Genomic DNA, 26,652 nt, shown 5'->3' on the forward strand with positions numbered 1-26,652 from the left:
TGGCTCTTTTTATGTGTGATGTAATTTAAAAAAAAAATAGGAAGAGAGGTAGATATTGTTGAGTGGCATGTTGCTAGGTTTTTGGGATTCCCACATTTTTGGGAGTCAGTCCTGGGCATGAATAATCATAGCCTTAACTCTATGCTAGTATAATGTGACAGACTGAGCATTGAGAGTGGTGTGTGTTTGAAAAGAGCATGTGAACTCCTTTCTTTTTCCTGGATTTTGTAGGTTTGAGTTTATCTTTATGGTTCCTTAGCAACCTAATTTTTTTTTTCTCCATGAAGTGCTTTCTGGGTTTGAGTGTGAAAGTTTCCCTCCCCCACTGGTTTGGTAGCAGCTGGGGAGGGTTAGAAAAGAGTGTAAAGGGAGGACATAGCACTGACTGCTGCTTCCCCTGGCCAGGGGGAAAAAGGCTGATCATCGCTTATTCCGGATGCTACCAAATAGAAAGGGGAGGAGATTAGAGCAGAGCTGTTACAGACATTTTCATTATTAAAGAGAGAGAAGTGGAAAATGTTAGCTGTGCATAATATATCTAACATAGCCATGCATAATACATAATAACGTGTATTACACATGGTGCAGATAGTTCTCTGTCTCCAAGTGCAATTTGTCTCCTTCTTTTGGACTTTGCTAAAGTGCCTCTAGCAGTGCTGACACATCCCAGGTATAATCCAGAGACATAGCTGAGAAATAGGTCAGCTATATCAGAAGTCAGATTTCCTAAAAATATACACGGAAGAGAGACACGAGGCTCCTGAACATGAAGCCTAAGTAAATGGAAGAACGTTCAGAGTGAACAATGTGGCTAACGCTGTACAGGAAGAATAGCTTTGCTCTCATGCTTTTATGCAGAACATAGTGAGAAGGAGCTGGCAAAGATGTTTTGGGGGGCTGTGGGGTTTCTGAGGGACTTAGCTGAGAAGGTTGGGAATTGATTTTCTCAGAGATCATGGTAGGCAGGAGGCACCTAAGTGCTGCGTGGGCTTTGTGAGAGGAGAAATACATAGGTAATCTGGGATCTTATTAATGCTTATAAATATCTAAAGGCCAGATGTCAAGAGGAAGGGGACAGACTCTTCTCTATGGTGCCCTGTGACAGGACAAGGGGCAATGGGCACAAACTGGAACACAGGAAGTTCCATCTGTATATGAGGAAAAACTTACTCACTTTGAGGGTGACTGAGCTCTGGAACAGGCTGCCCAGAGAGGTTGTGGAGTGTCTGTCTCTGGAGATATTCAAAACCTGCCTGGATGCCATCCTGTGCAACATGGTATTAGTGATCCTGCTCTAGCAGGGGGTTGGACTAGATGATCTCTAGAGGTCCCTTCCAGCCCCTACCAGTCTGTGAATCTGTAAGCCTTATCCTAAATAACATGGGAATAAATAACTCTGAGCAATCCGTTAACACAGCAGACGTATGCTGATCGAGAACGTTATAAGGTGTCTGTTCATTCGTCATTCTTGATTTCTTTGACTTTCAACCATATTCTACTTGATTTTTTTTTTTTTGGTCCTGCTCCTCTAAGATAAGCACAAAATAATTTAGGGGAAGTAGAGGTAAAGTTTTGAGCAGAACTTAATAGAAAGCATGTGTGATTAATGACATTTCCCCAAAATTCTCATTATGTTCCCTCTGTCCCCCTTGATAATCCCATAATTCTTCCTGTGATGCAACACAACACCTATGAAATCTGGATTTCTCACTCGGTCTGTGATACCCAAGTACACCCATACGGCCTCTAACTGTTCTCTGTTTTGATTGCTGCAATTTTCTCCTTGACTTCCTTCACTCTCACAGCCGCCAAACCAGACACAGATGCAGTGACCCATTTCCTACTGTTTGTCCAGATCATCTCTTTGTGCTGGCAAGAAGTTGAGTTTCTTGTCCTTTATTGGTCATGGTGGTTGTTGCATTAATCTCTTCTTTCTGCTCTACTAGTGGTCGCAATATTGGTCTCCCTCATCTTACTCAGTTATCTTCTGTATTCTGCACTGACCGTTATTTGCTCTGTTCCCTGTTCAGTTGATCACTGTAACAATCGAGGCACTTACCGAGAGCGTCCAGTTGAACTGAAACAAGGAATCAAGAGCCATGATCAGCGTCAGGAGTCAAATTCCAAAGCCAGAGGTCAGGAGCCAGAATCGTAAGGGGATGGGATGAAGAGCCATCCTGTCAACTGCAGCATTAGGCATGTCAGTCAGGCAGGGAAACCTGCAGGAAAGGTCTAACCTGGCCTGTTTCTCCAGTTGTTACCAAAGTGGGACAATGTGAGCAAGAGCACTGACCTGCTGGTGCCAGTGGAAGGGATGCCAGGCTTTGCTCAGCAAACTCAGAAGGAGATCCTTGGTTGATTATCCCCTGCCAGGGGGTTACATATATTTGCCTTGTGCAACGTTGCCTGCAAAGCTCTGAGTGAGGCACAATAAAGTGTACTTTCTACATATACAGTGCTGCAATGCAAAGTAAGATGAATTTAAAATCTGTCTTTATCTCCCCCTTTCCTAACATTAACACATAGTCCATGGAGAAGCCAGTGCTCAGCATGCATGCAGTGAAGGGGCGTTAAATTAAAATTGCAGGAGAATTACTGACGCTGCTTTGTGCTCTGAAGTTATTGCTGCAACAGCGACTATCTCCATTAGCCATAGATAGGCATGCTGGGGCCTAGTATGAGCTGTTGCCAAAAGATAGTTTAAAAGCCTCTTCCCTCCCTGGCTGTTTTTCAGATAAAGGTGTATTCCTGGTACTAAATTGGGGTTTCTGTTTTCCTAATCCAAAGAAGCCCATGAGTAGTTACATCTCTTCAGTTTTCATTGCAAGTTGCTAACGTTTTTCTCCAGTGGAAATTGAGCTCCTTGGCTCAGAAGTTGCTCTCTCCTCTGGAGGAAGGTGAGGAAGAGAACGCAGAAGTGAGGGGGAAGAAGAGATTCAGGCAAAAATGCCTCTTCTCTCTCCTGGTGTGTCTCGCTCTTGCATGTGACAGAAACTGGTCCCAATGCAACAAAGAAATGTAAGGTATTTAGCAGTATAAATTCGCACCAAGCTACCGAACATCTCTCTAAGCAAAGCTGAGCTCTCCTGGTTCCCGTGAGCAAACAGCTGTCTCGCATGCATCACTGCCAAGAGAAGGGCAGCCACATCTGCTGTATCAGGAAGTTTGTACTGGGGTGGTTTGCTGCAAAAAGTGCCATGCAGAACTTGCATTCACCTCCCATCACAGCCATTTAATTTTAATTGAAAACAGATTATTATGAAGACTTAATGAGACCCTCCAAAATGCACGTGCAGCATGCCAATAAACAGTAATAAGCTTTTAATTCATAAGAGGTGGTAGATTTCGGCTCCTGTTGGCTTACTTTGCACACAGGAATAATTCCTTGCTCATTAGGGTTATTTGCATGAATTATTAGGCAGGCTTTATTTTTTATGTCATGAAAAGAAGTTTGTAGGTGCTTTTTTTTCCCTTTTTTTTTTTTTTCTTCTCTGAACATATCTGAGATACCTAAGGGCTTCTAGGATATTGTAGGCAAACAGCTGTTCAACTCAAGTGCACTGTGTAGTTGATGAGTGAGGGGTTTCTGTTTATGTTCCAGATGCTCGACTCTTCAGGGCTGAGCAGAAAGGCTCTCCTGAAGAAAGATTCAGAGACCTGGTAACTGCTGAGCATTTCCTTCTCGTTTTCCTTCCAGAGAGAGAGGGATACCCACCCTTCCTGCCATTAGTCTTCTCCAGTTTCTCAAAGGCAGCAGGTCATACATAATGATGTTTCTTTAAAAAAAACAACAAAACCCCAAAACAAGAAACAAACACAAACCCAACGCTTTATAGATAACAACATGCAGGGAGTTCGGTGGCAGTGCTGACGTAAGGAGTTACGAAGGCGCAGCTGTTTGTGGGACTGGCAACCAGATCAGGGAATTGAAATGGCTTTAAAAGGCAGGGGGTGGAGGGAGAAAAGGGGGGGGTCTTTGTTTTGAAGCTAGGTAAGTTCCCCAATCTGGCTCACAGCACAACTGGGTGGTGCACTGCTGTGCTGGGGAGGAAGCAGAAGGCTGGGAGTGGGATGGGAGACGTGAGGGAACTCCTGTGCTTGTATTGCTGCTTACAGTATTATCTGTAAGACGGTGCCCGAGCTTGAGAATTACTCCGGTTCTGAGTCTGTTCTTAAGGAACCAATGGTTTTTGGGACCTACATTTGCCAGTAAGTTTCATCACAACTTTCCCTGTGAGGAAGATCACCTTTAACACCATTTTACAGACATAACAGCAAAGGTTAATTGTCTTTTTCAGAAGGGATTTGTTTTGGGAACAAAGGTAAAATGTGAAAGTCGTGAGTTCCCTGTCGGTGTGGTCTCTGTTGGTGGCTTTCATGTGCCTTTCTGTGGCCGGAGTCTGTGCTGTGGTGGAGCTGGAGCAGCTGTCAACACTGCTTGGCCAGAAAGAAGTTGACCTAAGTGGACCCCTCACAATTTGTGATTTTCTTTGCAAAGAAAACCTCTCAGAAATTTTGAGGGTTTTCCATAAAGACCAATGCCATCCAGCTCTGGTCAGTAGTAAGAGAGACACTAGTTCATCTGTGTGCCTTTTAGCAAAACATGAAGCCATCTGTTCAGACTAATTTTAAGGCAACCTTCAAAATAATAATCAGGATATGTCTCCTTTCCATCAGGAGTAACCTTCTGACAAAATTCCCTATGTGGCTTCTGTTTTAGCTGGAAGGATTTTCTCTGCTATGAAGATTTTTTAACAGCCACCTTTTCCTTCTGATGCTATGGAGCTATGGTGATGAATAAGACTTTTCAAGCTGCATTGAACGCTTTTGTTTAATGAACTCGAATAAAAGATTAAGTTGTGCTTGTTCTAGTCTGAGCATGATCAGAAACACTGCATGGTGGCATGTTATGTTTGGAAAGCTAATGCTGCATCTTAGCATGAGCCTCAAATCTTTTGAAGAGAGATTTAGTTATTTTCTTCAGTTATGAAAAATATTTTAAATTTCATTTAAATTCCATTAGATCTGTGTTGCTGTTTTCAGGAGGTACTAGCTGATTAGGTTCTCAGTTACTTTTCTTTCAATTCCTGGAAGGAAATCTATTCTGTGGCTTACACAGTAAAGTGACTGAAGAGTTTAAGTGTGTATAGACAAAGCTGTCCTTGTTAAGGAAAAAATATAGTTAAAGGAATATTATGAAAAAAAGTGAAAGGTGAAATGCTTTTTCAGCACATGGGCTGCATAGGACACAATAAATCTGCCGTAAAGATGGTCTCATGCATGAGATTCTGTCAAAGGTAAATCTTGTTCCTTTAGAGACTCATGCTTGTGGCAGGAGATTTATGCTACCTGCCTGGTATGCCTGGAGGAAGAGATGTATTAAATGCTAGCAGAGAAGGAGGAAAAAACTTGTCAAAATTTGTGGTTCATTAAAATGGTGCCAGCATTTGGTCAGAGCCAGCTACACTAGACTTGTAATGGATTCTGGGAGCTGAGTTTACAGGAAAGTTTTGTTGTTCTCTTAAAAAGTAGAACAGGATGAACTTTTCAACCTAGTAGGTAAAGAGCTGGTTTCCACGGGCCTGACTCTGTCAGCAAAACAGATGAGTGTTAAGAAAGAACAGACAAACTCTTAAGACAAGGCATTAAGCAGAAGTGTTTTCTCACAATGAAACCCAGATGACTGAAAACAGAAACTTTCTGGTCTTCTAAGTCCCCTCTTGGACATTGAACTAGACATCTGACTTGGAAGATAGGAAAAGGAGAGATAAAAACTTATATGATACTTATTTGTACCTGCAAAACCAATTTTGAAACCTGCATGGAAAGTGGTTTTTGCAGGGGAGAAAGAATCGTCAATTATAAAATGAAAGTTGGAGCAAGATCTTTAAGACCTTTTCCCGTATGTCACACAGAGAAAGCTGTCCCCTCCCCCTGCACACATAGCTGCATGGGTCTCCATAAGTGCATCACAGTATAAAGTGACATATCATTCCTACCTAAGGATCATGGATCATGTTCCATTTGTAAAAGATGTGCAGTGAGATGGTCCACATGCTCATGAAGCTCATGGATGACACTGAATTGGAGAAAAGTAGGTCTTAGGTCCCACTGAGACTTATTTAAAAAAAAAAAAAAAACAACAACCCACAACTTCCCAACTTTATATTTACCTGACAAAGTCTGTTTTATAGCAGACTTTTTGGAGAGGTTTGTCTTAAATCTTATTCTATTCTTATCCAAATCACAGTCCAACTTTCAAGAAGAACAAGTTTTGAATGCTTACAATTATTTATTTATTGTAGGACAGTAATACCCAGGTTCCTCTGAGAAGGATCCCAGAACCCTGTTGTGCTAGGCATAGTAAAAGTACAGTATAAAGAAAAAGTTCTCACCAAGATATGGAAGTAGTGCATGGCTCTTCAGAGACTGAACGTGGCTTTCCTGCGTTGCGGTAGCTTCTCCTTAAAGAAACAAAAAACCAAGGTGCCTTAAGATCTTAACTTTCAAGGGCTCCTGTTTACTTGTAATCACACATTGAACACAATCTGCCCTGGACAACCCTGCTTCTTATTGCTGCTGAGTAAAATTCAAGGGAAACCCTTAATGAGAACAACCATTCCTGTTTCTTTGTTTGGATAATTGTTATTCCTCTTTTGTAATTTGTGCTTGCCAAGAAGCACTTGTGTGATTAAAGTGGTTTGTTGTTTTAGATCGATAGTTTGGGTGTGGGATACGAGAATTGCTGGATCCAGCTTCCATGGATCAGAAAATCTAAGTGAGCTCACTGCCACTCTTAGCTTCCTGCTGAGGGAGAGATCTCAGTGGGATCACTAAGGATTAGCAGTTGGATGAATAAAGATATCTATGAGACGAATGTTCGTGACACAAACCTTCCTTTTCCAGACAAACGCACTGGAGTTTCATAGCCAGTCAACGATGAGGAACAAGTTCTTAGGACAACGGAATTTCTGGGAATCGCAACATTTGCAAACCTTGTGCTGTTCCAAATCAGAATGAAAAGCCAAAACTTCCCATGGAATGAAAACTCTGGGGACAGGAGAAAGTTGAAATGACAGTGTGTTTGTCTGGAAAAGGAAGGTTCATGTCACAAATATTACCATAGTTGTGACCATGGAAACATTTCATAACTTTATAGTCAGTATAAGATGCTGATAATGCAAATATCAATGCTAATGTTTCCTAAGTTGAAGAAAAAGAAATTCAGTTAAGTGGAAGCAGTGTTTCACCTAGACATATCTATTTCTACCCGTTCTGAATTTTCACCCATGTCACAAGAAAAAGAGCAACCACATTCAATTCACAACAAGAGTTCTTTTCATCTGAGGGGACATGATTTAGACAGTTAATTTCCCAAAGGTAAGACTCACTCCTTATGTGCTGGATGGGTTGTCTGTGTGATTTCCCCAAGTATGGGAAAATAAACTGCAGTGTCTGTGGTAGTAGGGAACTGGATCTGTGCCTTACCCTGGAAGTTTAAAATGAGCATTACATGCCCTGTTCCAGGTGCTTTGGGAAAGACTACGAGAATAGGGAGAAACTCAGCAGAGCTTTATTTCAATACCTCTCCTGTTATTTCCTAGTGTAAAGAAACCTGCAATGTATAAAGTTCTTGAAATTGAGATAATCTCCTGTGTGTTGTGTCTTCCTGTTACTGCATCTCTCTTTCATGACTCTTCCTGCTGTTTTGCTAAATATATAATTTTGGCATCTTAAAACTTTGTATTGATTAGTTTCATAATTTACTTTTGTTGAGTGACATTGTAATTATTGGGTTAAACTTGAGGCCCGATCATATTCCTGGATGTCCCTTAGGTCTTTTATTTGAGAGTTAGCAGGTAAACATTTCTCTTCACCTGTTTCATGCCAGTCATGATTTTACAGGCCTCAGTTCCCTTACTGATTTCTTTCCCAAGCTGAAAAGTCTTGGTCAATTTAAATGCTTTTCCCACAGAAGCTGTATCATATTGCTAATTTGTCCTCTTTGTACTTTTTCTAGTTCTGTTATATTCTTTCTGAGAAGAGAATTTTATGTAATATCAAAGGTGGTGTTGCATGACTAATTCTGACGTGCAACACTTTCTTTTTGATTTTTTCTTCTTAATAATGATTAATGTTCTATGTGCCTTTTAGACATTATTGTTTAGGGAGCTATTGCTGCCAGAGAAGGAGCCAAAGTAAGTCCAAGATCTCCTCTAATGAACTCTCTAATGATAACATTCTAGAGACCATTATTTTATGTACCTAGAGAAGGGTTTTTTTCCACATTTATGTTTCTCAGTATTTAACTTGCTACTTTGCTTCCCCGTTACTAGCTATTTTCAAATTCTTCCACCGCTTGTAGTTTGATAGCATGATATGACAAAATTTGCTGATGATGTTGGATAAGTAAAGATGAGTGCCACCTGCAAAGATACCCAGAAGACTCTTCTGAGACTACCTTTTTAATGACACTCGAATTCAGTGTTGGTATGTACAAATGATGAAGAAACCTGCCATCAGCTCAAAAAAAAAAGATGTGTTCTGAGCTAACCATGGCTATTTGGGAATGAGACCTTGCAATTAAATTAGAGAGTGAAAAAGTCACTCTGATACTTACAGTCAAAAATGCAAAGCAAACATTAAGAATTAGTTTGGGGAAATAAGAATTAGTAGGAGGAAAATGAAATAGAGTACAAAGTTTTGCTGCTGTATAAATTCAAAGTGTGCCCACACCCTGACTGCTGTGCGCAGTTCAGCTGTCCTTGTCCTCCACCTCGGAAAGGGCTGTGACAGAACTAGTTCAGAGAATGGCAAATATGATCAAAAGATATGGAATGGAATCTATCAGAAGAATGACTGAATCAACTTTTCTGCCTGGGAAAGATGTAACTGAAGGGGAATATCGCAAATATATATGAATTCATGGATGACATGGAGATGGTTAATAGAAAAACTCTTCCTTCTATAGGAAGAGACAGTTAGTTTGGGACTATCCAATGAAGCTTACAATAAATAGGTGGCACATAAAAAGATGGGTATTCTTCATGCATGCAGTTAAGCCATGGAACTCCTGCCAGAAAATATTATGAGTGATAGAACAATTCCATTTATCATAATTTCACTAAGGCAGGGGAATACTAAGAGGAAGGTACTGCTTTACTTTACCTGTGTAGTGGGATGGTTCACACCTTCATGAAGCTCATGGATGACAGTGAATTAGAGAAAGAGGTCACTCGACTGGAGGGCAGGATGAGTCATTCCTCCAGCTTAGCGAGTTCCTTCTGAATGGCCAACAAAAACCTCATGGAGATCAATAAAGGTAAATGCAAAACCCTGCACCTGGAATGTCAGAACCCCATGCACCAGTGCAGGCTGGGGACATGCAGGATAAAAAGTAGCTTTGTAGAAAGGTGCTGGTGAGCAACCAGTTGAGTAGGCATCTGCGGTTTCTCTTGCAGCAATGAGGACTAACCACATACTGGTCTGTATTAGCAAGAGCCTGGCCAGCAGGTTGAGGGAAGAGATTATTCCCCTGTATCTGACACTTATGGGGCCATGTCTGGAGTACTGTGTTTAGGCATACTCACAAACGGGAGAGGGTCCAAGGAAGGTCACCAAGATGGTCAGGATGCTGGAGCACATACTGCATGGGCAGAGGCTGAGAGGGCTGGGCTTGTTCAGCATGCAGATGAGAAGACTAAGAGGAGGATCTAATTCTCATTTTCTACCACCTACTGGGTAGTTGTCAGAGAAGAAGTATCTGTGTTTCCCAAGACTTGTCATGCCTTTCTGCCTCCTCTGTCTTACCTTGACTTGAGAGAGGTAGAGCTGTTCTGAGCAGGTGGAGCAGGAGAAGTCAACAGCTGAGGCAGATGTGAGGGCCTGCACTGAGGACTGGGGTAAGAGGTATGCCCTTTGCGCTGGGGTTTCTTGGAGCAGGAAGGTGGGGGATGTGGAGGAGTTTGAGAGTAAGGGAAAAGGAGGATGTCTTGGAAGGAAAGAGAATTTAGGGAAGGATAGGAATGAAGATGGAAAATGTTGGGGGTTCTGGATTGAAATGATGAGGAGAAATGGTTTGACTCTGTGAGTTGGGGTGGGTTGCAAAACGAGTTTGGAGACAGAAGGGCTTGGGAGATAAAAAGGGATGGCTGAAAAAAAAGCAGCTGAGAGGGCAGAGTCAGGGGATGAGCATGTTGTGCTACACAGGACTTTAGGTGAGAATAGGCAGGGATTATCATGGTGCCTCCCTGCTGCCTCTAACCAGCTCTGATCTGGAAACAGAAATTTGCAGAGACCTGGCCTTCCTCTCCCAGCAGCATGGGGTTTGCCTCCCCTACATTCTCTTTTTGTCACTTAAAAGTATATAATTTCAAGTTTAATTTCCAGATGAGAGAATAACAATAATTTTTCTGGCTTTCTATTTTTAAATCAACATCTCAGCAAATCATAGCAATGTCACGAATCCCCAAACCCCATCTCCTCTACAGTTTTTGTCCTCCCTTTCCAGCGTGAGATGGAGAACTATGCTCACGCTTCTGTCCCAGTGTGCAGGCTCAGCTGCCGGTTCCACTGTCTCCTTTGCTCAAAACCATTTCCAAATTTAGCCAGATAGACAAAGAAATAAATTGTGGACAAAGACCATTCCCGGCTTGGCCGGCAGATGGCAATTACTGCTCTCTAAGAAATCCTTGGGCGACCTTCAAGGCATAGACAAACAGGAGTTTGCAGTAGATGAGTCTCTGTAATATTATATTGAGTATAAAAACACCCCTGGAAATTGAGTTCAGCTTTCCTGTCATCTACTAACAGATATTGGAGCTTCACAGTCTGTGAAATAAGTACTGTTATACATTAAGGAGAAAAGCACTTAATGTTGTTCTGAGTTGTTCACTCGACACTTAACTCCCTGGTATGCTGTCATAACATGCAGTACAGGAACTTGTGGTCCCTTTTCAAAGGTATTATAAAATCTATGTTGTTTCTGGGATGCTTCCTGCCACATCAAAGGGTCCTGATATGCATGGACATGGAGAGTTAAAATTAAAGAAAAATTTAATATATGTGTGTGTTTCCTACTGTTGTTACAGGTCTAGGGAAAATGAGCTGTTTAATTTCAGAAGGAAAAAAAAGCAGAGCATGCAGGTATGGATAATATATGTAATAAATGACAAACTTCTGGAACAGGCTAGCAGAGAATGCTGCTGCAGGAACAAAAATGTAAACTTAAGTTAGGTTCTTTGCTGAATAAGGAGAATGTTTCAGGGATGATGTAAAAAGCCATCAAGACAGCAAGCTGGAACTATGGTTAATGGACAAATATACATTATCCTGAATTCCTTTTTCATTTTCACAGTGAAATGGCTCTGTACAGCTAAATACAGTGTGGTATTTAGGGAATGCTGTGAATTTTTACAGCTCAGGAGTGATAACTCCCAATGTGGGGAGGAGGAAGGGTTAAGAAGGAGGTTCAAGCTAGCATTACAATTTGGTTCCTAGCTATCATGCTGACTGGGTCAGAAAGGAGTACAGAAGTCCTCATAAATGTGGGGCAAAATGTTTCTTAAATCACTCTCTGGTGACCTTTTTACCTCAAGAAGCATAAATAGGATATATCTAGCATTGTGTGGCTCAAAGTTTAGTTGCCCTGATGTGAGACTGAGGGCTGAAGGGAGCAAAGAAGGAAAATTAGTGGGAAGAGGAACTTGAGTCCTGCCAAAAAGGCTGGTTTGCTTTTAAACATGCAATGTTTCAGACTGACTGAAATACTGTGTTTTACTTTCCAGTCATATTGACATGATCAAACTATAATGAGAGAACGAATTCCTAGACTGAGAGTGTGATTAACAGTTTTTAGCTCAAGGTCTTTGCCCAAGCTATTGCAGACAGACCAGAAGCGTGCGACCTCTGCCCTTGTATTTCTATCGTTAGTGGCCAGTGGTCTGTGAAATCCCGAGTTAGGAGCCCTCTCATTGTCAAAAAAGAAAGTGCTTTCTTGAGTAAAAGAAAGTCTGTACCACCAGAAACAAGCCAGTCAAAGCGGAAATGTGGAGGGGCTGTCTGGCCTCGGGCTTCAAAGGAAGCCCGGGATTTGCTGGTGGTGAATAGTTTAAGCAGACTGCAGGGACTATGTTCAAAAGTTTGTTTAAAAACAAACAAACCAACCTGTAACTCTTACATGTTCATGGGTAAGAAATTCCTGTACTAAGCCTGTGCCCCTTGCTTTAACACCAACGTCATTTCTGGAAACTGTTGTTAGGAAACAGGAAGGTAGACTCAGAAGGAATTTATCCAAGTAATTAGGAGGGTTGGTTTGGGGGTAAGAGACCGAAGAGACACACGGTGGCAAGAATGAAGTTAAACATGGGATCTGTACCTGGAAATTTGCTTGAGAAATCCAGAGTTATCAACAGTGGGTCTATCTGCATCAGCAAGTCTTAGAAATGCGGGAGATTGAGGTTGGACACAATCACAACAAATCGATGTCTAACCAGAGAACAGAAATCAACCCACCTGTGACAATCAGTGCTTCCAGTTAATATCTCATACATATATTGCTCCCAAAACCGAGCTTGACATCTCGTCTTTATAAGAAGCACACATCTTGGGTAGAAAAAATCAGAAGTCTAACTCTCTCGCATTGCTCATGCATATGAGGAAAAGCAAAATGAGAAAAAATGGCACTCAAATTCCCTTGTAGGTTACCCTGAAGTTTCAGTGCTACTGTGAAAGCTGAAGTCAAACACAAGGTTGGGGTTTTATGATCATGTCTTTAATTCCTGGCTACGACTGGATTCATTGCACAACCAGAAATCTGCTTTTTCCAACTGATAGCCTTGCAAAGGCATACTGGAAACAGAAAATAGTGTGTACTTTGGCTGAGGTATTACCAGCCATAAAGATCTGGCAGCTGCATCTTGCGTAACAATTTTGCTAATTACATTTAAATTGGAGTGAATCAACCCTTCTAAGACTGAATAAAGAACAACTTTATTTCTCCCAAGGAGAAAAGCAGATAGGAGACTGGATTTATTCAGGTGAGCAGATTTTTAACAAGTGTTTCCACACTAAGATTTAACACTACTTTATACCCATTCATAAAGTAAAAGATGGTCTGAAGTTAAAGCTCTGTAGTTATTCCACAACAGTTCATATGTGAACAGTGTTATATCAGAATAATTGTTTTTCTTCTTGTTCAACTTTTTCCACATGCCCACCATATGGTAAGCTAATTGTTGAAAAAGTAAACCCTCTTCTATATGTGGGTATACATCGGTATGTGTAAGAAAGGGCTGGTACTCCTTTAGCTTCTGCTTTTTTACTGACTGGTGGCAGTACATCAGGTATTCTGCAGAAGTACAATTAGCAAAATGCCTTAAGATCAAAGGAACTACAGAATTACAATGTCTGGGAACAAAGTGGGTCGTAAAAGGTCAGAAAACATTCTTTCTGTAAAAATAAAGGTCCCGAGTTATTTTTAAGATCACCTCCTTATGTCAGTGGTGACTTTCTCAGCAAGAATACTAGGCACGTTTGGAGAATGATACAGAAAGCTGAGATGACTTAATGATTAATAATGCTATTCTCCGTAGCAAATCTACCTCAAATAGAAGAATTGTACATAATTTAGTACACAGTTTTCATGCCCATTCAGTAGCATTATAGGTCTTATTAATTGTAAATCCTGTTGGTACACAGTAGTATCCTGCAGTAAATTGGAATTATCATACTGCTGCTTGTGTAGGGTTATAAATCAGATTCCTAAGTGTTTAGGAATGTTCATGTGGTTTAAGTGGCTTGGGTTTATATTATCTTATTGCTTATTTGGCCCAGTTTGAGCACATGATCTTTCCCTTAAAGGGTGGTACTCTGGGTATTATATTATTCAAACAGTTGGCAACTTCTTAAAGGTTTAGAAGATGCTACTTGAAGAGCTTAGAGGAGCTGAAGGCTTTTAGTAAAATAATTTAGGTGGAGTGTCATTTAATTTTAAATATTACTATCTCAGGGAAAATTTACTCTTAAATAAGATGACCTTGGTTTCACCCTGGTGAGAGAAGGAGGGAAGACTCACCTTTTCCTTTAAAGTGTTTGTAACTAAAATATAAGACACAGACAGCCTCCTAAACAGTTACACATTTTATATACTGATTAATTCTGCCTGAAAACTGATACTTCATCTGTTGTGTCATGTATCTGTGATCATATGTTGCTGTAACGCAGAATCTTTTCATAGTCTTTCTTTATAATAATTGGGAGGATCATTATGATGATGAAGCAAACTGATTATTAATTTTACGCATCTTAGGGAATGCAATCTAGGTTTCCCAGAGAGAAATCTTAGTCTACTTGCATTCCTTGAGTTACCAAAAATGCTGTTTCAGAGGGAGTGCAAATAGCACTTGGGAGCTACTGAATCAGGATGGTATACATCTGGCTTTCAAGTAAATGCACTATGAATGACCAGCTATTTGGTAACCTGGTAGTCCTTGTGAGTGAAGCTAGCCAGGGGTAGCACGTTGTCCTTCTCAACCTAAGCAATATGGGAGGCAATAATAGTTAAATTTAGGATTCCATTATGAAATTTACCTGTGTGACCATATGCTATACTATAGATCTTTTTTCTTCTGTATTCATTTATTTTATTTCTATATCTAAAGTAAGGGTTATCCCATTAATCTGGTAGGGGTGGATTTTTATCAGGGTATGAATAGAAAGTGCAGGGCCTATATGTATGCTTACTTTTGAACAAGTGGTATATTTTTACTTAGCCACTAAGTAAATATATATGTAGAGGAAGGGCATTAATATGGGATTTATTTAACTTAAAAACCATAATCCCTGTCAATTCAAGGATTAACTTAGTTCTGCTTTGGAAAGAGAGGAGATATTTGATGGTAGTAACAAGAATTGTTATGTTCATTTTACAAAATACAGTCATTGCAAATTGAATGAGGCATTTCCATATGCCTTTTTTTGAAATCTGGTTTATCCATATTACCAGATATGGGATGAATTGTGGGTTAAATAATATATTAATGGAGAAAATTAAACTAGAGAGGGTATGTAAATTTTGTTCTGAACTGAACTGCAACAGACTGGATTTTTTGCTGTGGGATACACAACTTTAAATTCAAGATTTCAGATAATAGGCAAGAAATAGATGTAGACCTAGCACAATAATTAAAAAAGAAAAAAAATTGCCTTTCTGTTACTCTTTCATATATTAAAGAAACTCTTAGTGAGTAGAAAAGTGGAATGAAATTAAGGTCTTCTGTGCAGGCTGCAAGGTAACATGCTGTATGAAGTGATTTATCATAGATTTAATATGTCCTATATAAAGTATGTCAATGCAAATATGTACAACCTGAAAATATTCCTCGATGTATTTAGTATTCTTATACTACTCTTAAAATGTCAGGGGTTTTTTTTTGTTTGTATTTCTCAACACAAATTGTTCAATTTGCAAAGGCGAGTAGACTTTCTACATGGAAGACTTTGTTAACAGTTTTCATATGCCTTAATATTTGATTTGACTCATCTAGATACACAGATTGGCTTATCTAGTAAGTAAAATGCTGACGGTGTTGTAAATCATATCTTGAAATGGGGCCACTAACACCTGCTAACCCTTGCTATAGCCTCTAATACAGAAGCACTTTCAAAGTGACAAAAATGGTGACAAACAAAGTTAATTTAACTTGAATAGAAATCAGAATTCTTAAAAAGCAAGATTAGTGTAATTTCTATTGCTGGTGGTTTGTTACTTAAGTTGTATTTGTGGAGATAATAGCTCTTTGCTTTTTGGACTTTTTGCAACCTGAAAAGTCAATTGAATAGCAACTGAGCTGACAACCAAAATCTGCTTCTAGACAACAATCAGATTTGGTTTATTTGATAAAACATTTGCTTCTCTGATGCTCCAAACTTTTGTTGAAAACAAAATTGGATTCTTGAGCTTGCAAAGGTGGTCTGGAAGATATTAAATCTACGTAAACAAAGGAAGGAACTTTGAGGTGCTTAGATCCTCTGATAATGGATGCAATATGAAATACTTGACCTGGATAGTGGTATCAAATCAAGCCTGAAGACAGCCTAAAACAATAGCTTGAAGCAGTTCCTGCTCATTTGAAAGAGATGTTAACTTTGAAGCTGAATGAGAACATTGCCAACAGTGTTAGTTATTTCACTGCCAAGAAAGAGGTGAATGATCATGCTAGGACAATGTATTCTTCATGCTTCCTCATTTAGCAATGGGATCAAAACAAATTCCAGGTTTGGGGTCTGAATAAAAATTATCTTATGATATTCTTCACCTTAATATCTGAGGGTGGGATTAATTTCATCAAATTTTAGGTGCCTAGAGTTCTCACATCTACATCTAAGCTAGTCAACTGGGCTCCTTTAACATCACTTATCTCATCATAAATGTTAATGTTTAAAGTAATTTGTCCCCTGGAATTCCCTATTCCTTCCTACCAACACTATGTAGGTGACCAGCTCTGACCAGATGTTCACAGCAGAGAGAGTGAGAAGGTAGGCTAGAGGAATCCCTCACTGAAAGACTGTAATCAAAACCATACCTTTGTGCAACCAGAGATTGGCAGAGGGTTCATAAAATACAGTTAATGAGTACCACTTTCTTCCACTTGCCTACCTTTAATAATAGCAGTTGTATGTTAACTATGTCCCAGATAACAGCCTGTCAAGTTCCATCAACACTTTGTTGAAGAAAAAAATAAAACTGAATTTAATTTGTAAAGGAGCCAGACCTGAGCCATAACCCATGTTTTAGGTCTGGAACTGTTATTTTAAATAAATGTAGGAGTGGGAATCAGGCCTCTTGCTTACTCTTAGCTTCACTAGTTAGACATTTAGGCTACTCTCTTTCCCTCTCTCATTCTGCTTGCTTTTTCTCTTTAGAAAGGACAAAAAATGAAAATTCTCCAGCGATTTGTGAAGTAGAAGGGAACTGATACCTTGACAACTAATAGCCCCTTGGGAAACTTCTACTGTAGCTATTACCAAATACTAAAACAAAGCTTAGATGCTCCCTACGGTCCCCACAGTAAACAAGTAAAATCTGTGCTTTTTATCTTTGAAAACGTGACTCATTTACTTCAGCAGCAAGATGCAGTCCCTGTACTTCATACGACTCAGCTGGAGCCCAGTCTGAAACATCAGTAGAACATCCTGTCTGGCTGAGAGATGCATAAACACTGCTTACTGAATGGGATTTAATCTAATGTTGATCTTCACGCAGTTGGTGATACCATATGTTTTTCTGTTTTAATGGTTATCCTGTTTATTTCATCTTTCTGACTTAAGACCAAATCCTACTGTTGAATAGGTGCATTATTAATCCTAGCTGAAAATTAAACAACAAAACATCTTAATCGTTAACATCATGCATTAGTCTGAGTGGTCACACAATTTTGTGTTAGCCTCACGTCCTCTCTGTATAGCGCCTATCTTTCTTGTTTTTGCGTCTATTGTACCACTTGTTGCAAATTTTTGACAAAGTCAGGCATTTTACTGAAGACCTTTTTTTTTCTAGATGATGTAGGCATATCCTTTTCATTGACTACAGTGCAAATTCTAATCAGATCAACAGAAGAAGGATTAAACACTCTGAACATGTACTCTTCATGCTTGGCATCCACTTTACCTTTGCAGAATGCTACATAATTTTGAAATGCTCTTCAAATAAAATGATTTATGGAAAAAGCTGTCTTGGTGCATCACTAGCAGCATACTTCAACTATATAGATAATTTATTTTAAAGTAGTTGGCAATCGAAACATTCCTTGTGGTTGAAAAAAAATGCTGTATGTGAGAGCTACTGAAGTATGGGTCTATTTTCAATTGTTTGTGAGAAAGTGAGTGACTGTTTAATAGGGAGCTGGCTAGAATTTCAGAGAGGGTTGCAGAAGATGCCGTTACCTGATCTGTGGCTTTGGAGAGCCCACAAATGACAGGTCAAATTCCTGCTTTGGCACTGGCATTTTATATATTGGTCCTAAAATAGGCATAACCTAAGTACCACCACAGCAGATGTCTACTGCGAGCATTATGTCTTTTGCATGCACAATTGCTGTGCGTTGTTTTATCAGCTGTACAGTATTAATAAAACACATAAAGTGAATAAATCACTATCGACAGGAACAAATCTTAGACAAAACCAAGGTGTTTCTCACATCATATTTCTCAGCTTATCCATTCTCAGCTTATTTTTTTCACTTTGCTCTCTGTTTTGGTGTTGGTTTTATGATTTTTTTTCCTTGCTCATAACAATTTAGCTGAAATAGATACAGTTACATGTACACAAGGCTGTAATCTCTTTATTTCCATTATCTTTATGGCAATTCTCTCATGTCTGTCTTCCTTCTCTTCCCCCCTCTTTTTAAACTGTTTTTCTTGTGATCATGCAGGGCTCAAATAATGGAGCTATAAAGGTGGCTTTCCCTTTACATAGCTTTCCAGAGTTTTGTTTTGTTTGGTTTGGTTTTTGTTTTTTTTTTTTTAAATTTCAAGTAGGGTTTTTTTTTTATTATTTGATAGAATGATTTTACTGTGAATTATTTGGGTGAAAAAAACTTTAGAAATCAAACTGAAGTCAAACCTGTCCATATTCTGTTTGCAAAGTACATTTTCTATGGAAGGTGGGGATTGAAAATTATCTGACTATGAAGAGTGAGCCTTTATTGTTCTTGTTCTTGGGAACTACTAGGGAAATAGCTGAGATCTCAAGAGACCTCTCTTGAAAGGGAAGAGACTAAGTTCTTGATGGGAGCAGCATGTACCAAAATGCAAAGAGGTACAAAGATTCCCTAGATATCTACTTAAGGACTGTAAAGGAAGGCCGCATATGCCCTAAGTTTTCCATAATATAAACCTTTTTTTTTTTTTTCCTTTTAGTTTAGATAAATAGCAATAGGACAATAAGATACAGAATACTAAAGGAACATGCAGAATAATTAAAGCCATCAAATTTATAAAAATCGTATGTACCGGAGAATCAGATTTTGTGACTCTCCATTCCCAACAATGTGAGGAGAAAGGGAAAACAGTTATTTCGTACTAATCAGGGGATAAGAAACACTTAACAACTAGAAAATAGAATCTATTTTTAAAAATGCTAGAAGTAGAAGTTGCACACAGTGTGTTCACAATATTTAAAAAACCCCAACATCCTTTATCTTAAAAAGGCGGTGGGGGGTGGGGGGAGTCATTACAGTGTTTATGGGAAACAGGGAAATGAAACTGCAATACATTAATATTATGTTGAAAGACACGCGGAGAAGGAATTAGTCTTGTGCTTAACTGAACGCTGTCCAAAACAGAAAAAAATGTATAGTTCTTCCCTCAAGCTGATCTGATGATTCATCATACAGTTCACAGGCCTCTGTTCAGGAAGGCAGCTGAAGTAATCTGAGGAATCTAACTAAAAGTTAGAAACATATTGCAGAACAGAGCCCCTTCTGATCAGTCATATTAAGATCCAATCTTGGATTTTGCCATTGTTTATTCCTATGCAACAGAAAGTTTAATTAAGTTAATCATTGCTGGCAAACATAATGAAGATTGAATCTGGTTCCAAAAAAGGTTCACTCTGTCATAACCGTTCAAAAATGTTATACTATGGTGGGCGAAGCTTGATTTATTATAAGAAAGCTCAATAGATTTGGACAATAGCCTCCGGATGATGACTTGCTGGAGAGTGTCAAGTGTTAACTTTTGCATGTCAAATTGCTTACGAAATATTCTCAGCATATTTAAGCTTATGATAGGCTTGGGGGTTTTCATAAGCATTAAAACTTGTTCCTTGGGGGGAACAGATGTGTTTTTCAATGGTCGGCCAAAAGTTCTTTCTTTGCTTTGATGATTATTATGCATTTCATACAGCTATACTGTGTTTTGCTATGGGCTTTTATTTTTTCCATATTCTACTGCTGGTGTGTGTGCAATGTTTTTATGTTTAACTTAGATGGGCATGGGTAACACAACAAAGGGAACGTGCGGCAAGATTAGTGCATCTATAAAATGCACTTCATTATTATCATAAATGTAAAGGTTTTTTTTTTTAAAAAATAAGTTATTTTAAAAGAAATTTGAGGATACTAAACATGCAAAATTGAAGATCCAAAGGTCAATTAATTCTAAAAGCCAGGCATTCTTAAAGCTGACACCACTTCGATGTGCATTATTATACAGGCTTTTGCTATGTCATTGTATGGTTTTCTTTCATTAGCTATTAATTTTCATGTGGAGAGTGACTGAGTAATTTGTGCTGAACAAGGGATGGTCTTAAGAATCAGTGTATTATTTTGGACTAAATTTTGTTTCGCCATGTGGCCACCAGTAGGTAGGAAGGAGAAAGTGGTTCAGGGTCAAAAAAAGGAGGAAGAGGCTTTAACAGGCATGCAGGGCAGTTGGATGGTGCAACTGATATAGCAGTAGGAGCCCAGGTTCTGAGGGAAGAAATGGGGATAGTGTATGAATGCAAGAGGCTGCTTTGAGCCCTCCAGGTCTCATGTGGAAGGACAAAGTATCCAGATTTGATCTGCTGATCCTCTTCCTCATCAGGCCCAAACTGCTTAAAACACCAGTAACTGCCAAACACATGAACAGATGTGTGGTTGAGAGTTTGGAAGCAGGCTCACTGGTCAAAAACCTTGTCATTTAGCACTCCTGACCTCACCTTTCCCTATCTTCTCACTTTGCTGGCTGTGGGGAGGAAAGGTCAAGAGTTGGTGCCTCTGTGCAAGTGGGAAACATTTCATGAGAAGTGCAAGTGCAGTATTTTCTCTTCCTTTGAAAAACAAAACAAAACAAAACAAAACAAAACAAAACAAAACAAAACAAAACAATCGGGGAGAAACAGTTTCACCATGGTCATCCCTGGCAAAGTGCTAAGGGTGGCCCAAGGGGACGTGGAGAGCTATCCCGGAGAGCAGCTCCTTGCGGACAGCGGATGCCCCGAGGGCCCTGGAGCGGGGCGTCTCCATGCCGGGGCTGACAGCCCCGAGCCCGGGCCGACAGCCCCGAGCCCGGGCCCTCCCCTCGAAAGGAAGGGTGGGCGATGGAGAGCTCCCCGCGGACCAGCAAGCGCGGCGCAGGGCCAAGCAAACGGCCGTGAGGGGAATACAACGGCTGTCAGCATACGCGGCGGGGGTGTGTGTATGCGTGTGCGTGTGCGATTATGCGTGAGGCGCGGGCGGCGCCCCTCACTTCGCGTTTTGGGGTAGTTTTTCTTTACTTGGTTGTCGTTAGCAAACCGCCGGGGAGGGAGTTTCAGACTTTTCCCTCAGTTCTGGGCAGCCGCGGCAGGACACCGCTGGGTGTAACTACCCTGCCTCATGGGGAACGAACTCGGTCTGGGAGCGGGGCCAGGGGCTTGTTTACCGCTCTCCCCGCCGAGGCTAGCCAGGGCAGCGTGCGGTACCTGTGTGTGGAGACTTGAGGCACTCGACTCCCGCCCAGCGCGAGCGGCGGCGACCGTTAACCGTTGCCTTCAGCCTCGCACCCCCTCCGCTTCCCCTCCCCGAGCGGCGGCGGTGGCGAGGGGCCCCGGCGGCGAAGGGCCCCGGCACGAGCGCTTCTCGCCGCCGCTGACACGCCGCGGCCCCGCCCCCTCGGTTGGAGGGGGGGCGGTGAGCAGAGGAGAATAGCTTTGCCTCCCTCCCCTTGCCCCCTCCCGCCTCCTTTCCCTCAGCCAATGGGCGCGGAGCAAAGCCCTCGTGCCGCTGACGCCCCCACGGGAGCCCCCCTTTTAAAATAAAGCGGCGGCGACGGGTCACCCCTCGGCGCGCGGCGGGAAGAAAGGGGGAGTGTGCGCGTGTGTGGGGTGGCCGGGCGCGAGCGGCGAGGCGGCCTCGCGCGCGCGCGCGCACACACACACACGGCCGGACAGACAGACACACACACACACGGCGTGCCGCAGGATGCCCGCAGCTCCCGCAGCGAGGGGCTGAGGCGGGCGGGGGCCGAGAGGTCGCGAGGAGGAGGAAGGCGGGAGCGGCGCGCGGGCAGGGTCTCGTGCCCGCTCCGAGGCGCGGCTGAGGATGGCGCCGGTGAGCGAGCAGTTGTCGCCGCAGGGCGCGGGGGACCCCACCGCCGCCCCCCTGCCCGACCCGCCGGCGGCGGCGGTGGAGACACGGCGGGAGAACGGCGGCGAGTGGTGTCCCGGGAGCGGCAGCCCGACCGCACAGAGCGGCGAGAACGGGGCCCAGCCTCAGGCGGCGACGGAGGCCCCCGGGAGCGCGAGCCGCCCCGGGAGCGAGGCGCCTGAGCCCCCCGAGGGCGGCTGGGGCTGGGTGGTGATGCTGGCCGCCATGTGGTGCAACGGCGCCGTCTTCGGCATCCAGAACTCGTGCGGGGTCCTCTTCGTCTCCATGCTCCAGGTCTTCGGCGGCAGCGAGGGCAAGCAGCTGGCGTTCAAAGCAGGTGAGAGGCGGCGAGGGAAGGGGTCGGGGTGGCTTCCAGCTCTTTCCGCCTCGGGCCTTCCCCAGCCCGGGCCGAGAAGGCGCCCCGGCCGATAGCTTTCGCTGCCAGCGGTGCAGCCGCTCCGGCTGTCAGCGTCCGTGCCCCGCAGTGCTGTCAGGGCCAGCCCGCGGCATGGCCGCGGGGAGGGAGTGTGGGGGGGGCAGCTGCCCGTCCCGCCTCTCTGCCCGCAGGCAATGAGACCCCCTCGGGGCGGGCAGGGGGGGCCGGGCCGGAGCCTGCCCCGCCGCAAACACGTGGGGCTGGGCTGAGGGACTCGGAAATACTCGTTACAGGGAGGCGAAGAGAAGCCCCTCTCCCCTCTCTGCGAGTGCGTGCTCCCACAGCCGTGCCCCAGCGACAGGGCTTGGGGCAGAAAGCTCCTGGGGCGGTGGCGGAGAAGCTGCAGGGAGAGAAGCAGGTGTACTCCGCAGCAGTATTTTTAGGCATCTGTCATCGTGCATTATGGGAAAAAAGCATGCTCTTGGTCCCAGAAAGTTTTATTTCCCTGCCCCCGTTAGCCTAATGATTAGTCTAAATGATAAATTAACGGTGGGTTATAGTGGCACTTAAAATATGTCAAGAATGGGCTTAACAGTTGCCAAAACCAGCATTTCGATGTGCAGATTTACTGTTGTAACCAGCATCTTAAACCTCACCAGTAAAGTTAACGATGTTTACCAAACTCTGAAGACATAACAGTACTATTGCAATCAAATCTGCACTCTGCTATTACTAATCTAAATCATTCTAGACACAAGTACCAATTAATTCAAAAGTGAGCATGTATTCTATTTTATTTTATGTAACTTCTCTTTGAAAAGTGTCTTGTGCTTTGACAGTAAGTTGAGGAAATGCAGTTTTTGGCTCTCACAATAATAACAAATTAATAATTATAATAATTTTTATAGTAAATAATAATAAAACTGTCTTAAAAGGTAGCTTACATATTAAAATTAAATATTAAAAACCCAAATATTGTCTCTTATGTTTTTGTTCCTTACTAAAAAAAGGTGTTCCAGCTACATAGCCCTGCAGAGGTGTAAGCCTTCTAGGAAACTTTATCAGTACAGAGTGGGATTACATAACTTTAAAAGAGTTTTGAAATTTATGTGTTCCTTAATATTGGGATAAGTGGGCCTAAAATTGAGATGTAGAAGACAAGCTAATTTTCCTCCCCTGACTTAATAACAATATTTTTGTTTGAAGTAGAAAACCAAGGCAGGTATTTAAACCTGAAGAAAGCTGTGGTGGGCACAGGTGATGTGCTCTCCAATGTTTAATCTGTTTGTGGTGAGGCATAAGGTGTATGTGTACTCATTAGGTGTGGCAGTGCAGGCTTCACAGACGGGAAATGCACATCCAGAAGTAGGTGCCTAGGCTCTTTAGCGAGTACGGGAGAAGAATGAGGTTGTTCAGAGGAGGTGCTGTGAATACTTGCACACTGAGCTGGGAGTCACTGGCCAGTTGGAAATGCAGAAGTACATGGATGGTTGATATTCTGTCGATTCATGGTATGGAGGTGTAATTGTTTTTTCTGAGGATCTGGTTCTCTAGTAATGATGTCTCAAAACACTCTTCTTGTACTGAAAAAAATGTGACTTTTAGCTAAATGGTGCAGTAGTCAAAATAAACAGTAAGAGGAGGATTGAAATTAGTATCTCTTAACTTCCAGAAGAGTAATTGCACCACTAGTGTTTAAGTGAGCTGAGATTGTGGTTGTGCTCCACCCATGTTTTTGAAAATTTGCCCAGCTGCAGAAAAGAGTGGGGGGGGGAAAAATGGAGCCTTTATAACCTAGTTGCTTTGCATCCTGCTTAGATGAACAGGAAGAGTTCAGAGTCCTGGATGCAGCCAGCATGTCCTATATCAATTTTGGTTTTATTTTGTAAAAACAAACCTACAGCCGCATTTCGTTTTGCTCTGTCAGATGTGCTCTGGTTTGGGTAATGCAGAGGACACTAATTTTGCTTTTTTAAATCCAAACAGGTTTAAGTTGGGGGGAGATAGCTGCCTCGTGTAGATGACTTGTGTGCATGAGGAGGACTGCAAATACAAAAGTGCCTCCTGTAAATTGCAGAACAGCAGATAAAAGGGTGTCCTTCCTCTTAACATCTGAAAGTACCCTAATGAGTCTGGGCACCATGAGGGCTAATCAGCAGCTGTCAAACAGGACTTTTTGTTCCTTAATGTTGAACTTCATCATCTAGAAACTGTTTGTCTGCTATTTTTTTATCTTGTCAAAGATAGGACCAAGAGTGAACTGAACTAAACAAATTCTAATACAATATTTAGCTTGGTCTAAAGGGGAGCTATGATCAGAAATGGCAAATTGCACTTAGTGTAGCTCTTATTGAACACTGATGGATTAGCTGGCATGCTGTAGAAAGAAAAAGGATGACTAATGGGATAAAGGCAGTATGATTTTAGAGTTAGAAAAAACCCTAGCCTGATCATTCCCATGGTATTGATTATAGTACTTAATCTAGTTAGTATCTTGTGTTCAGACTGATTGTGACTCGAAACTGGCAGTCGAAACAGAGTTTGAGTCAGATTTAATGAATTTGGAAGCTGGGATTTGTAATGGAAGTTTTCTTGCTGTGTGCTTTTCCTTTGGCATACAGAGTTTAATATTCTAATCCTTCTGAAAAAAATATTTTTTTGTAAATCTGAAATGCTGATTTTTGAGAGGTCTCTCTTGGGATCGCAGGTGTCTGTGGAATCTTGCAGTTGATCTGGAGGACCACAGAATTCAACTTTTTAACTACAAGATTGTTTAGCTGTTGCCAGAAGCATGTATGTTGCCAGAGGTTTTTGTGCCTGCTCTTTTGGGACCAGCCAGTAGCTGTCTCTTGCCTGGTGTTTTCCTCAAAAAGAGGAATTAAGTAGACTGTAGTATGCGCTATTTTTGTTATCTCTTAATAACATTTTGTAATATCTTAATAATGGATGCCTATCTCCTATGTAAGGCAAAATGGGAGGGAATTAAGTAATCATAGTATGTGCTATTTTTGTGATTTCTAGTAGATGGATGGATATTTATCAGTATGAAAGGCAAAATGGGAGAAGGATGTAGTCAAGAAGTGACTGCCTTGCAGATAAGGAGTGGAAGGAAGCAAAAGTACAGGTAAGGCAGCAAGGCTGTCTCCAGAATGCAGCATCAGCACTGGATAAATAAGATGAATAACCATAATTAACATTGTGGTAGGATTTAGGAGTCTTAATAAAAGAACTTGTGCTACAGCTTATAGACAGTTCACAAATTTCTTCAAGGGGCATCTAATTGTAATTCATATTTTTAATGAAAATTTTTGAACATAACTAGTATACAATATTTTGGTATTCATATTAGTAAAAAGTTCCTTTCTTTGCTGATATATTACACTATATAAGCATTTTCATTGTTTCTTTGTATAGCCAACTCTTTTGTTCAAAAGCTAATTGATGCACAACTACAGAAGAGGAAAAGCCCCAAACATAAGTATAAAACTTCTGGAAAGATGTGCCTGAAGTCTCAGGAAACTACTCTGTTCATTGTTTATAGCGCATTGTGTTTGAGGAACAAGTTGGGTGGAAAAACACAACGGCAATGAAGTACAGGAGGCTTAGCAGTTGGAAATAGGGCAGACCTAGTATGCCTCTAGTGTTCAAACTCAATTGTAGCCTGATTGTCCTTGAAGGAGAAGGATCAGGCCCTGGGGCCAGTCCAGGTTTTGGCAGGAAGAGCACTTGGTTCCCCTCTGTGTTGGTGTTGGCACAGAGGGATGTGGAGCACTGAGCCAGCCCCTGTGTTATCTTGGTTAGAGAGATCTGGTGTGTGAGCCCCATCTAGGCCTGTGTTGTACTCTCTTTATAGATGCTGCTATTGTATAGGTTTGTGTATGTATGTATGCATACCTGTTTTCAAAGGGCAGGTAAATGCTAAGATACTAGTGGCAGCAGATAAAAATAATTGGGTTTTATTTAAAAAAAGTAGATAAAATTAGTTCTACTAGTTTGGTTACTCCTTGTTCTATGATATACAATGCTGGTTCTGTAACTCCACTGGATTATTCTCTGTGTTTGTTCATCTTCACTTGTACAAATAGCCTAGCGCAGTGAGTATATATTGTTATTACTGTTCTGCATCCTCATGTTTGTTTTTAGTGTTATTAGAAGACATCAGCTGGC

The 26,652-nt window shown here is 41.7% G+C and overlaps 1 protein-coding gene and 1 long non-coding RNA gene across 5 annotated transcripts in view; one reads left to right on the forward strand and one right to left on the reverse strand.

The window, feature by feature from the left end:
- Nucleotides 1-21,633, reverse strand: part of LOC129204233 (uncharacterized) — a 30,015-nt gene extending 8,382 nt beyond the window's left edge. Inside the window, exons 1-4 of the long non-coding RNA XR_008576301.1 lie at nt 21,446-21,633; nt 6,396-6,464; nt 6,000-6,079; nt 2,060-2,184 (exon numbers count right to left, since the gene is read on the reverse strand). This is a non-coding gene — a long non-coding RNA (uncharacterized LOC129204233). The remainder of the gene's footprint in view (nt 1-2,059; nt 2,185-5,999; nt 6,080-6,395; nt 6,465-21,445) is intronic.
- Nucleotides 21,634-21,788: 155 nt separating this feature from the next.
- The window catches only part of SLC16A10 (solute carrier family 16 member 10), a 78,019-nt gene continuing 73,155 nt past the window's right edge, over nt 21,789-26,652 (forward strand). For 3 of the 4 annotated variants that reach the window (XR_008576505.1, XR_008576506.1, XR_008576504.1), the window contains exon 1: nt 21,926-22,446. Coding sequence is in view for 1 of the 4 variants with exons in the window: in XM_054821473.1 (XP_054677448.1) it covers nt 22,065-22,446 (382 nt within the window). In the remaining 3 variants the exon portion in view is untranslated. Of the gene's footprint in view, nt 22,447-26,652 lie in introns of all 4 variants that reach the window. The other variant, XM_054821473.1, reaches the window with a different exon arrangement.

This window comes from Grus americana, chromosome 3 (assembly GCF_028858705.1).
Source record: "Grus americana isolate bGruAme1 chromosome 3, bGruAme1.mat, whole genome shotgun sequence".
NCBI lineage: Eukaryota > Metazoa > Chordata > Aves > Gruiformes > Gruidae > Grus > Grus americana.